The 12,500-nt window shown below is 40.2% G+C and overlaps 3 protein-coding genes across 7 annotated transcripts in view; 2 read left to right on the forward strand and 1 right to left on the reverse strand.

Moving 5' to 3' along the window:
* mybpc2a (myosin binding protein Ca) overlaps positions 1 to 362 on the reverse strand; it is a 38,767-nt gene extending 38,405 nt beyond the window's left edge. For all 4 annotated transcript variants that reach the window (XM_083566857.1, XM_083566856.1, XM_083566855.1 and 1 more), the window contains exon 1: positions 223 to 362. In XM_083566857.1, coding sequence (XP_083422983.1) covers positions 223 to 244 — 22 coding nt within the window. In that variant the 5' untranslated portion in view covers positions 245 to 362. The remainder of the gene's footprint in view (positions 1 to 222) is intronic.
* A 2,806-nt stretch (positions 363 to 3,168) lies between these two features.
* Positions 3,169 to 7,963, forward strand: emc10 (ER membrane protein complex subunit 10). 2 transcript variants are annotated; one of them, XM_083567065.1, is made up of 8 exons: positions 3,169 to 3,326; positions 3,908 to 3,974; positions 4,245 to 4,357; positions 4,468 to 4,569; positions 5,114 to 5,298; positions 5,769 to 5,859; positions 6,135 to 6,234; positions 7,679 to 7,963. In XM_083567065.1, the coding sequence occupies exons 1-7, from the start codon at positions 3,231 to 3,233 to the stop codon at positions 6,219 to 6,221; spliced, it is 741 nt and encodes a 246-aa protein (XP_083423191.1). In that variant the 5' UTR covers positions 3,169 to 3,230; the 3' UTR covers positions 6,222 to 6,234; positions 7,679 to 7,963. The 2 variants fall into 2 exon arrangements, with proteins under 2 accessions (XP_083423191.1, XP_083423190.1); XM_083567064.1 differs by lacking the exon at positions 6,135 to 6,234 and having other exon boundaries at positions 3,170 to 3,326.
* Positions 7,964 to 9,104: 1,141 nt separating this feature from the next.
* The window catches only part of LOC310740373 (stonustoxin subunit beta), a 15,461-nt gene continuing 12,065 nt past the window's right edge, over positions 9,105 to 12,500 (forward strand). The window contains exon 1 of the mRNA XM_083567069.1: positions 9,105 to 9,481. The gene's annotated coding sequence lies outside the window, so the exon portion shown is untranslated. The remainder of the gene's footprint in view (positions 9,482 to 12,500) is intronic.

A 12,500-nucleotide genomic window follows, 5' to 3' on the forward strand; every position in this document is an offset into this window, starting at 1 on the left:
AACAATAATTCTGTATGATAAGAAACATTGACATTAGTTTTTACATATTTTTACATAATATTTTGATACGACAATTATTTTATATTAAAATTATATTTTAACTTTATTTGTTACAAAAAGCAGACACAGAGACGTGACTCCATCACCACTGAGAACAACCTGAAAACGTTCTGTTATCCCTAATTTACGCAGCCTTCATCTTTTCTTTTCTCTCGGTCGTACCTGGGTTCTTGGGTTCCGGCATGTTCCTATTTCATGCGTCGACGTCTCTCTCGTTCTTCTCTCTTCCCTCGTTCCTTTGAGTGGATGTGTCCAGTTTGGATCCTCTGTCCATTTATATGTAAAGAAATACGAGTGTGTATGTGTGTGATGAGAGAAGAAATAGGAGTGAAAAGAAATCGAGATAGAGAGAGGGGGGTGAAAGTGAGGGATGGAGGGATGGCCGCAAATGGATGGAAGGAGAGAGGGAACCAAGTGTCACTTGAGATCTCTGGATAATCCGATGTGTCTGTGGAATGACGGTGTGAAAGAAGAGAGACGGAGAAATTAAGGTGGTTTATAATAAACGACAGAGACGCCCTTGACCCCGGGAGTCTGACCTTTTCTGATCAGCTGCTTGTATTACATATAGCAGAGGTTAAAGTCATTAGCGGATATGATAATTAATGTAGCGACAGGCTAATCAAGAGGTGTGGAACTTTTGGAACGTAGGATCGTTCTTCGTCGTCTCTTAGCAACCAGGGAAACATAAAGGCAAGGCGCGGTCGGGCAAACTTTTGCAACACAGAACGAAGCGACTCGAGACTTTGGAACACGTGACTTATTGCACGTGAGTTATTAGAGCGACCCTGTAAAAGGCAGCTGAGGTTCAATGGTATCTGTAGAGCAGGTGTGGAGGCCAAGTTTCAGAAAATAATTGCCATTAAAACGGCCAGGAAATTGTCAACCAGGGTGCGCATGCCTATCTAATGTACATGTTTAAACTGCATGATGTTGGAGAAAAGTTTGATTATCACAATTAAACGAAATGATGCAACTTGTGACAACGTGTGATCTGTCACCTGTAACACCAACCAGTAATGTTATTTCATATTCATGAATCTTCTCCAGTTCTGGTGAAAGAAATTCTAAAAGTCAAGTTACTGAGTCAATGAGTGAGGGGGAAAGGGGGTGCTCAGTGGGACCATCAGTGAAGTCATCAGTGGGGGCCTTCAGTGGGGGCATCAGTGAGGGCATCCTCACCAGCAGCGAGTAGTTTCAAGTGCAGAGATAGATGTGTGTAGGAAAGGAAGAAGAAAGGAACAGGATCACTGGGATCTCAGGAGCATGTGTAGCTCGACAGAGAGGAGGTGGTGAGCGATTGAGAGAAATATGGATTATTAGGCATTCTTATTACTAGTGTGATATGGTGAGAAGGGGGGCGGGGCTTCTAGGGGTGTCAATGAATGTCTGAGTGTAGCTCAATCATTCTGGGGGTGTATATCCGTTTATACCCATTGGCTCATCCGCTGTTTTTGTCTCGGATCAGATTAGAGCTTATTATTTAACATATTTTGCAATAAATCCTTATTCTTTGTACAACTAAAACAGTAAGATGTGCAGTGAAATACTGTTATTGACTCGTCCATGTCATAAAAATAAAAAGATAATAATAATAGTATAAATTTAAATGAATAAAAAATATAATAAGGAATGAACATGATAAAAAAAAACACAAATTTAAATACAATTTATTTTTAAAGACTCAAACAATCATTAGTGGAAGAATTACAACTCAATTAAAAAAAGATCGAGCGAACATGTAAACAATTTGATATAAAATAAAAAGAATATATCCGAATATAAATTTCAAACAAAAATATTAAATAGATTTAGAAATCACGAATTATACATAATGGATTCAGTGCAGGAGCAGGACATTAAACACAGGCGCCCTCTGTTGGTGACACATTTGAAAGAAAGAAAGAAAGAAAGAAAGAAAGAAAGAAAGAAAGAAAGAAAGAAAGAAAGAAAGAAAGAAAGAAAGAAAGAAAGAAAGAAAGAAAGAAAGAAAGAAATTTTATGACAAAGAAAGAAAGAAAGAAAGAAAGAAAAGAAAGAAAGAAAGAAAGAAAGAAAGAAAGAAAGAAAGAAAGAAAGAAAGAAAGAAATTTTATGACAAAGAATGAATAAATGAATGAATGAATGAATGAATGAATGAATGAAAGAAAGAAAGAAAGAAAGAAAGAAAGAAAGAAAGAAAGAAAGAAAGAAAGAAAGAAATTTTATGACAAAGAAAGAAAGAAAGAAAGAAAGAAAGAAAGAAAGAAAGAAAGAAAGAAAGAAAGAAAGAAAGAAAGAAATTTTATGACAAAGAAAAAAAGAAAGAATGAATGAATGAATGAAAAGAAAGAAAGAAAGAAAGAAAGAAAGAAAGAAAGAAAGAATGAATGAATGAATGAATGAATGAATGAATGAAATTTTATGACAGAAAAAATGAATGAATGAAAGAAAGAAAGAAAGAAAGAAAGAAAGAAAGAAAGAAAGAAAGAAAGAAAGAAAGAAAGAAAGAAAGAAAAGAAGAAAAGAAGAAAGAATGAATGAAAGAAAGAAAGAAAGAAAGAAAGAAAGAAAGAAAGAAAGAAAGAAAGAAAGAAAGAAAGAAAAGAAGAAAGAAAGAAAGAAAGAAAGAAAGAAAGAAAAGAAGAAAGAAAGAATGAATGAAAGAATGAATGAATGAATGAATGAATGAATGAAAGAAAGAAAGAATGAAATTTTATTACAAAGAAAAAATGAATGAAAGAAAGAAAGAAAGAAAGAAAGAAAGAAAGAAAGAAAGAAAGAAAGAAAGAAAGAAAGAAAGAAAGTTATTTTCTTGAATGAAATAATTGACTGACTTTAACAGCATTACTATTTACTTATTCTGTTGATTATCTTTAAAAGAATACTTTAATAATATATTTTAAATAAACAATAACTATAATATATCAATATAAAATCCAGTGTCTGCAACAAACTGAGATTTGGGAATAGAATATCAGTGTGATTATTGTTGTTAATTATTAATTCTATAATTAAAACCTAAAATCATTCCGGGGGAAGCGTAAGCTTTATTATAAAATTATTAGCTCGAATTCGCACTGAATTCTTTTTTCTCTGCATATTAATTGCACAGCGAACTACATTTCCGGGTTCTTCCGGAAGTCTCTCGGTACGTCATCGCGTCACTTCCTGCACACGCACTGGCAAAAATGGCTCCGAGTGGACCTTTATCGTTCGCAGCGGTTGTTCTGGCGGCGGTTTTGGGGCTGTGTGTGGACTTTGGATGGTGTAATAATGGCAGAAGGGTGAGTGAGAGGTTATTAAAATAATAAACTGTGAGGTAAATGAAAATATTTTTCCTAAAATAAACTGAATATTATTCAGTGAATATGGGGGGCTGTGCTAGTTGGCTAACATTAGCCGTTAGACCCCTCGCCTTATGTTACACTGTAATGCTGCATTTTAAAAAGAAAAACGAAATGTATTTCAACAAATATAATGTATTTACCCAATTAATTATATTACTCATATAACGTGATAAAAATATTCACCTTGACACGAATGTAACGTTCATGTCCAATTGCATGAATGACCGTTTGGTCACGTGACCAATTCCTATTATGGCGTAATACATAAAAAAAAATCTTCTACCTCGTCCTCAAAGGGTTTTATTCGTCTTACCCTAGAGTGCACATCCATCCGTCCATCCATCCATCCATTTAGAGTTCCCTTTAATCTCGAGGAACACGTTCCTGCTCTTACGTTATAGCAGCTGTAAACGTCAGTTTCTTCAGTCTGGATTCTGGAGACTCCATAAACATTTTACATGCTTTGATAAAACATCTCAATATCATGCTTTTTTACGATTTGGTGTTATTGTGTGCAGGGGCCTGAGGGCATGGAATCGGATCTCACCGGGTTCTCCTTGCCGCTGGAGCACTCTTTCGAAGTGGGTGAGTTTGGACTCGGAGTTTGAGTGAATATTATCACTGGGAGGAACAATAAATAACTGAGCAATAAAACACAAACCCTGATCAGTACGAGAGGGAGGAGATGAGAGGGATGATCTGGATACTGAGAGGAGAAGCTCCCAGTGCATGACAGGATGAAGCCTCGTATTATAAATCATCAATGTTGTGTTGCTTGGATGGAGATTTAGTAACGTTCTCACACACACACACACACACACACACACACTCACTGTGATGTTTTTGTGATCTCAGACGACGTGCCCAGGTATCGGACACGTGGTACGATCCAGCTGAAGCCCGGCAGAGAGAACAGCGTGGCTCTGTCTCAAATAGAGCTCTCTGAGAAGGACAGGAGTTTACTGAAGGTCAGAAATGCTCGACAGCAGTGCATGCTGGGAAAGACAAACACCCTCCCTGTATGTCTTATTAGAAAATGTTTGTTTGTGTGTGTGTGTGTGTTTGTGTGTGTGTTCAGGATGTGGCGGCAGTAGACGGTCTGTACAGGATCCGAGTCCCCCGAGTGTCTCTGCAGTCAGACAGACAGTCAGAAGGCCACCTGAGCGCCTTCATCAGAGCCGTAAGTCAGAGTGCAAAAGTTTGTGCCCCTAAATATCACTGAAATGTATGAATAATTTTTATTCAATTTCTTGGTTATTTTATAGATCAGGTCATTTATATTTTATTTGCTCATACGATTTTTACTGGTTTATTATGAATTTTTTGATTATAATTCTTGTTTTTTTTTTTTATTTATCAATTTATTCAGTTTATTAAAATAATTTTTCATTGTTCTATAATAATGTAGTGATGAGTGCAAAGGTTTCTGTGTTTCAGGCATACTTTCTTTTTATAATAAACCTTTTTGTCAATCAAATTAATTAAATCTATTATTATTATTATTTTTTTTAATTTCCTCAATTTTACTGTCCATGCCTTCATTTTCTCTTCATTAACATGCGACTGAGTGCAAAAGTTTATATACAAATTCTTTATATATAATATAAATATTTATATTTATATATATTCTTTATTCTTTATGTCCTGCTGAGTGCAAAAGTTTGTACCCCCCCCCTCCCCCCAAAGTTTTTTTTTTTTCACTTTTCTTTAATTTCCTCCTTCAGTGTTCACTAGTTGAGTCGCACCTGAGTGATGTCATCACGCTGCACACCGATGTCAGCGGCTCCCTCATCGGGGTCTCCATAGTGACGGTGCCCGGGGCATGTCAGGGGGCAGAGGTCGAGGAAGACGTGGACCTGGAAACGTTCAACACCACCATCAGTGTCATGACACCAGTTAATGCTCCAGCGTGAGGAAACACATTAAACACACACACACACACACACACACACACACACACTTCATTTTACGGATTATTTTATGATTGGGGATGTGGTCTTGTTTATACACCAGGAATAATTAAATATAGAACGCACTGGTTTATTTATTTTTTGATTTCTATTAAATGTATTCTTTATTCTTAATGTAATTTATTTGCAGCCTAATTGAGTTTTGTGTGATTGTCTGAAAAGCATCGATATTTATCCATGCACATGTTGATTAGAGTATTAAACACTTTAAATATCAATTTACTTTTTTGATGCAGATAAAAATGTTTTGTAATTAATTACAAGTAAACTCAAGACAATCATGCGATTAATCGCAATTAAATATTTGAATCCATTGACAGCTCCAAAATATATACACACACACACACACACACACACGCACACGCACGCACGCACGTGTGTCTGATTGGTAACTGTTTCCCTCCTGCAGTCCTGAGACGGCTCTGTTTATCGAAAGGATGGAACAGGAACAGGACAAAAAAGGAAAACCCCAGGAGCAGAAATCCTTCTTCGCCAAATACGTGAGTGATAAAGAATACGTGTGTGACGAGTCGTTATGTTCGTCATCGTTCACTTGTGGAGACACGGGACTGCACTGAAACAGGATTACATGGTTCTGTACCTGCTGACTGAACTCCGGAATCTTCCTCACATCTCCAGTTTGGATGTAGGATGTAACATGGGGCAGGACAAAGGCACTGATTAGAGAAAGAGTGTGTGTGTGTGTATGTTTATGATGAGTTTGTGTGCTTATGTAAACGTGTGTATATGAGAGAGGTGCGTGTGTGTGTTACAGTGGTATCTGATTTTGGGAGGTGCAGTGTTTCTCATGGCCAGCAGTTCAGCGCAGCCCCCAGCAGGGGGAGCCGGGGAGCAGAGCTGATTCACACGGCCAAGTACATGAGTCCCCCCCCCCCCTCTCACACACACACACACACACACACACACACACACACACACACACACACACACACACACACACACACACACACTACTCCTGCCCTGCTCATGCTGCAAACAAGTCTGAGTTCATTTAGAAAAAAAGAGCTAATTTTATCTCATGAGGTAAAACAAAGCAAATGTCCCAAAGCTTTTAAAGCGGCGGTCTGTAACTTTCAGACGTCTTTCTGCCTCTTTAATAAGCACACCGTTGCGCACACAGGTCAGAAAACTCTTATCGTTTCTGTGTATACAGATCTTACCAGATTCTTTACTTTACTTTATATATATAATTAATTTTTTTTTTTTCAGAAATTAGTTTCCCTCATCAGACATCTTTATGAATGTCCTTATCTGTATACAGCAAAATATAAAACATGAGATCAGTCAGTAAAAAACAGGAAATAAGATTAGATCTTTGTGGTGGACTCAGAATTCTCTCTCTCTCTCTCTCTCTCTCTCTGTCTCCCCCTCTCCCTCTCTGTGTGTGTGTGGAAGAGATAATAAACTGAATAGCACACTGACCAGAGGGAAATGGGGGCTCTGGAAATCGGTGATCAATCACATTTGCATCTCAATCAAACAGTTCCTGAGACCAGACGAGTCACTGATGGACTCGCACATCGTCTCCTTTACTTTTCCCTGATTGACCCCCTGATCATCCCTCTGATCGTCTCTCCGATCAACTTCCTGATCATCATCTTGACTTTTCCACTGATTGTTTCCCTAATCGACTCCCCGTTTGATGTGATTGTCCCCCGATAGTCCCCCTGAACGATTCTTTGGTCGACTCCCTGATCGTCTTCTTGACTTTTTCACTAATTGTCCACCGTTTGTCCCCCCCCCCCCCCCCCCGATAGTCTCCCTGACCGAACCCCTGATTGTCTCTCTGATTCTCCTCCATGTCATTCATTATTCACCTTCAGTCTCATCACCACTGAGCATAATAAATCATTTAGGAGGATTTTGAAGACAGAGGTCAATTTTATGCCGTAAAAAAATTGACCAATTGTGATTGGCTGATTCAGGAACGCTTTATTCGTGTGTGTGTGTATGTATCCTCGGAAAAATTTCATCGTTTCTCATCCAGTTGTCATGGCAACAGTCATAAATACGTTTTCGTGCACAGCCTGCATTTTTCGCATCTTCAAAACATCGCCATGGTGACGGAGACGCGACGATCACGAGCTAGACATTTAGCTGAAACGACGCGCGTTGCAATTCTGTTCACTGTTGGATGATGATGATGATGAAACTGAAGGTGTTTCAAACCAATTAATCGAAATTTTTGCGCTCGTTTTCAACGTTTTGATAATTAACCCGTTATTAAATTATTACAATTTCCATCGCGGTTATCAGACACAAGCGCTAATTTTGTCCACGCGTGTCTCTTCCCATTAGTGGATGTACATCGTCCCCCTCGTCCTTTTCCTGATGATGTCTGGAGCACAAGATCAGTCCGGAGGCGGAGCTAGCGGAGGTGCAGCCAGCGGAGGCGGGCGATGATCTCCATGGCGACGGGGAAAGCTGTGGTGCTGCTGGTTAAATTAAACTGTACAGAATAAATTAAATTAATGAAATGCAGAATTTAGATGCTAATAAACTAAATATCACATGGGAGGAGTTTAACACGTTGGTGTGTTTATTTGTACTACTGATCCGTTTAATAAATTTCTTTTATTATTATCTGTATTTTCCATGCAGTAATTAATATCCGCCGTAGCTAATTAACAACGAGCTCCTTTTCTACTCAAGTTCAAACATCTCGCTGCCATTTTGTATTTTTTGTGTTAAAAACTCGTTTTTATTATAACTTTGTCAAATGGTATTAAATGGATCGTACTGTACTGTCAAAAGTTTGTGGACACCTGACAAGATCGGTATTTGCTTCCTTTTAAACATCAAGAAGCTCCACTCTTCTGGGGAGATGTTCGATTAGATTTTTGTGGAGATTCATTTAGCCAAAAGAATGTGTTAGTGAAGTCAGGTACTGATGTAGGTAAGGTGATGACCACCACCCCACTGCTGTTCATCCACTGGCTTTCAGGAGCCGCATGTATCAGATTCAAAACACTGATGTTTGCCTACAAGGCCAAAAATCGACCTCATCACATTTTACACTGCACCACGCTGTCTAAGATCCTCCAGCACTGCTCGACTGGTACCACCTTCTCTCAGAATGAGAGGTAAGTACACTTCAAGGCTCTTCTCTGTTCTGGCACTGAGGTGGTGGAATGAACTTCCCCTAGATGTCTGTACAGCAGAGTCCCTGATTATCTTCAAGCGACAACTGAAGACCATCATCTTCCTGAAACACTTAAATGAGCACTTTCCAAGTTTGTAGAATTCCAGTTATATTTATATGAAGTGTAATCTGGTGTACCAGTGTAGATTTATTCATTACTACAGACTCACAGCACTTTTGTACGTTGCTCTGGATGAGGGCATCTGCTAAATGCTGTAAACGTAAATGTGAGGAGGCCTGGGGTGCAGTTAGTGAGAAAATGTCATCCATTCATATTCTACTTCTTCCAGCCTATTGAAAGCAGATCTTCATGGAGCTGGCTTTGTGCACGGGAGCATCGTCATGCTGCTTGGGTTTCCTGGTTCAAGTGAATGGAAAATTTAATTCTACACCATCCAAAGACGTCCTACATTGTACATCCAAGTTTGGGGAAGAGCTTTGGGCCATATTATTAGCACGGCCTGGCAGCTTGGTATCGCTCCAAACAGGGTCAGGGCTTCATCTCGTCTGAGTTTTTACATTTCAGAAGAATATAAATGCTTTTTTGCAATTTGCTGAATACAAATATGTCTTCCTTCAGCTGGGATTGTTGCCGTTAGTTTGTTGTGTTTGTAGCTTGGACACGGCATGTAACTCAGAACTCAGGACTCCAAAACCAAAAGAGCTCTTCCCAGAAAAAGCCGCAGGGGGTTTTGGCTCAGCATCAGATGCATTAAACCCGTATCCGCTCGACACGCTACTACTGCTTTTGCTGCTGTCGTCGGGTTCACAGAAACGACCTCCGTTTCTTCTCTACAACAGGTTTAAAAGCAAAGCGTAATCAGAAGCGGGTTTCCTCAGTGTGATCAGCAGATAAAACCCCAGTCTTCATGGTGGTATTTATAGCGTTCGGGTTTTCATCACCTGCTGTTTCGAGCAGGGCGCTGTACAACTCAAGGCTCTGCTCATTGTATCATGTGGTCAGTCATTTTTCACGTTTTATAAATGAAATGATGTAATTACAATCCCAATTACAAAAAAGTTTGGACACTGTTTAAAATGTAAATAAAAACAATGATTTTAAATTTCATAAACCCAAACCACAAATCTCATAAACCCATATTTTATTCACCAAAGAACATAGAAAACATCAAATCAAATATGAGGAAATGTAGCCTTTAAAAAGAATGTCATTTTAAATTGATTAGCTGCAACAGGTCAGTCCTGAGGACTAAAGAGGAGAGGGACCATCCAGCTTGATATCAGCAATCAGTTCACTAATGGGAGTGCATTACTGCCTGTGGAATCGGTCACTTTTACATTTGGAAAGGATCCAGCAATGCTGAACAGTATATACAGGTTTTAGAGCAACAAACGCTTCCATCCAGAAAACGTCTTACTCAGGGAAGGACGTCCATGTTTGAGCAAGACATTGCTATCTACACACTTTATCTATTGCAATAGCATGACTGTGTAGTAGAAGAGTCTGGGTGATGAAGTGGCCTGTCTGCAGTATAGACCATTCACCATTTAAAAACTTTTGGTGCATCATGTAACGAAAAACACAACAAAGGACACCCAGTATTGTTGTGTAGATAGAATCTTGTATCAGACACATTTGGGACAACATTCCTCTACATAAAACTTCAGCAACTGGTCTCCTTATTTCCCAGATGTTTACAGACTTAAAGATGTGTTGCAGCCAAATTCAAAAAGACCCTATTATTTCTTGTTCTTTTTTTGGCGCCACAGCTGATCATCCATCTCCATCCCCCCCTGTCCTCTACATCTGCCTCTTTCAAACCAACTACCTGCATGTGTTCCCTCGCCACATCCATAAACCTCCTCTTGGCCTTCCTCTTTTCCTTCTTCCTGGTGTCTCCATCCTCAGCATTCTCCTACTGATATACCCCATGTCCCTCCTCTGCACATGTCCAAACCATCTCAATCTCGCCTCCTTCACCTTGTCTCCAAAACGTCCTACATGCACTATCCCTCTAATAAATTCATTTCTAATCCTGTCCATCGTCGTCACTCCCAACGAACATCTCAACATCTTCAGCTCTGCTACCTCCAGCTCCACCTTTTATCTCAAATCACTCCTGCTATCACTCTTCTCCACCCACTCCACCCTGCCTGCACTCTTTTCTTCACTTCTCTAACACACTCTCCATTACTTTGCACTGTTGACACCAGGTACCTGAACTCCTCCACCTTCTCCACCTCTTCTCCCTGCAACCGCACCCCTCCACTAGCTTTCATTCCTCTTCTCTCCAGCATGTTTCTCCACCTCTCCAGGCTCTTCTCCACCTGCTCCCTACTCTCACCACAAATCACAATAACATCATAGTCCACGGAGACTCCTATCTGACCTCGTCCTTCAACCTGTCCATCACCACTGCCAACAAGAAAGGGCTCAGAGCCGATCCTTGATGCAGTTCAACCTCCACCTTGAACCAGTCTGTCGTTCCTACTGCACACTTCACTGCCGTCACACTGTCCTCATACATGTCCTGCACCACCTTTACATACTTCTCTGACACACCAGACTTCCTTATACAATACCACAACTCCTCTCTCCACCCTGTTGTATGCTTTCTCTAAATCTACAAACACACAATGCAACACCTTCTGACCTTCTCTTTACTTTTCCATCAACATCCTCAAAACAAATAATGCGTCTGTGGTGCTCTTCCTCACCATGAAACCATACTGCTGCTCACAGATGGTCACCTCTTCTCTCAGCCTGGCTTCCACTACTCTTTCCCATAACTTCATGGTGTGACTGATCAACTTAATTCCCCTGTAGTTACTGCAGGTCTGCACATCTCCCTTATTCTTAAAGATCAGTACCAGCACACTCCTTCTCCATTCCTCAGGCATCCTCTCACCTTCCAAAATCTTGTTAAACAATCTGGTTAAAAATTCCACTGCATCTCTCCTAAACATCTCCACGCTTCTACTAGTATGTCATCTGGTCCAACCGACTTTCCACTCTTCATCCTCTTAATTGCTGCTCTCAATAGTCAACACATTTGCATCTCCATCCTTTATTGCTCTAACTTGCAGAACATCCATCCCAGCTCGGTTCCTCTGCCTGGCCAATCGCTACAAATCCTTTTCTCCTTCCTTAGTGTCCAGCTTCTCCTACAGCTCCTCATATGCCTTTTCCTTGGCTTTCACCACATCCCTCTTTACCTGCTGCTGCTGCATCTTCTTGTTCTCCTGCCTACTTTTCTCATCATTCTGTCGATCCCAATTCTGTTTCTCCAACCTCTTTCTCCTTCTGCTCTCCTGCACTTCCTCATTCCACCACCATGTCTCTTTGTCTTCCTTTCTATTTCCAGATGTTACACCAAGAACCTTTCTAACTGTCTCCCTTATCACTTCTGCAGTAGTTTCCCAATCATCCAGCACCTCTTCACCACCACCGAGCTCCTGTCTGACCTCTTCCCTGAACCTCACACTACACTCTTCCTCCTTTAGTTTCCACCATCTTATTTTTCTTTCATTCTCACTCTCCTCCTCTTCTTCTTCACCTCCAAAACCATCCTACAGACCACCATCCGATGCTGTCTAGCTACACTGTCCCCTGCCAACACCTTACAGTCTTCAATCTCCTTCAGGTTGCATCTCCTACACAGAAGATAATCCACCTGTGTGCACCTTCCTCCACTCTTATACGTCACCCTATGCTCCTCCTTCTCCTTAAAAAACGTGTTCACCACTGCCATTTCCATCCTTTTAGCTAAATCTACCACCATCTGCCCTTCCACATTCCTCTCCTTAAAACCATACCTACCCATCACCTCCTCATCACCTCTGTTCCCTTCACCTACATGCCCATTAAAGTCTGCACCAATCACCAATCTTTCATTCCTTGGTTCACCTTCTACCACTTCATCTAATTCACTCCAGAATTTTTTCTTCTCCTCCATCTCACAGCTGACTTGTGGAGCATAAACACTGATGACATTTATCATCACCCCTTCATCTTCC

The sequence above is a fragment of the Silurus aristotelis genome, assembly GCF_946808225.1.
Source record: "Silurus aristotelis genome assembly, chromosome: 17".
Classification (NCBI taxonomy): Eukaryota; Metazoa; Chordata; class Actinopteri; order Siluriformes; family Siluridae; genus Silurus; species Silurus aristotelis.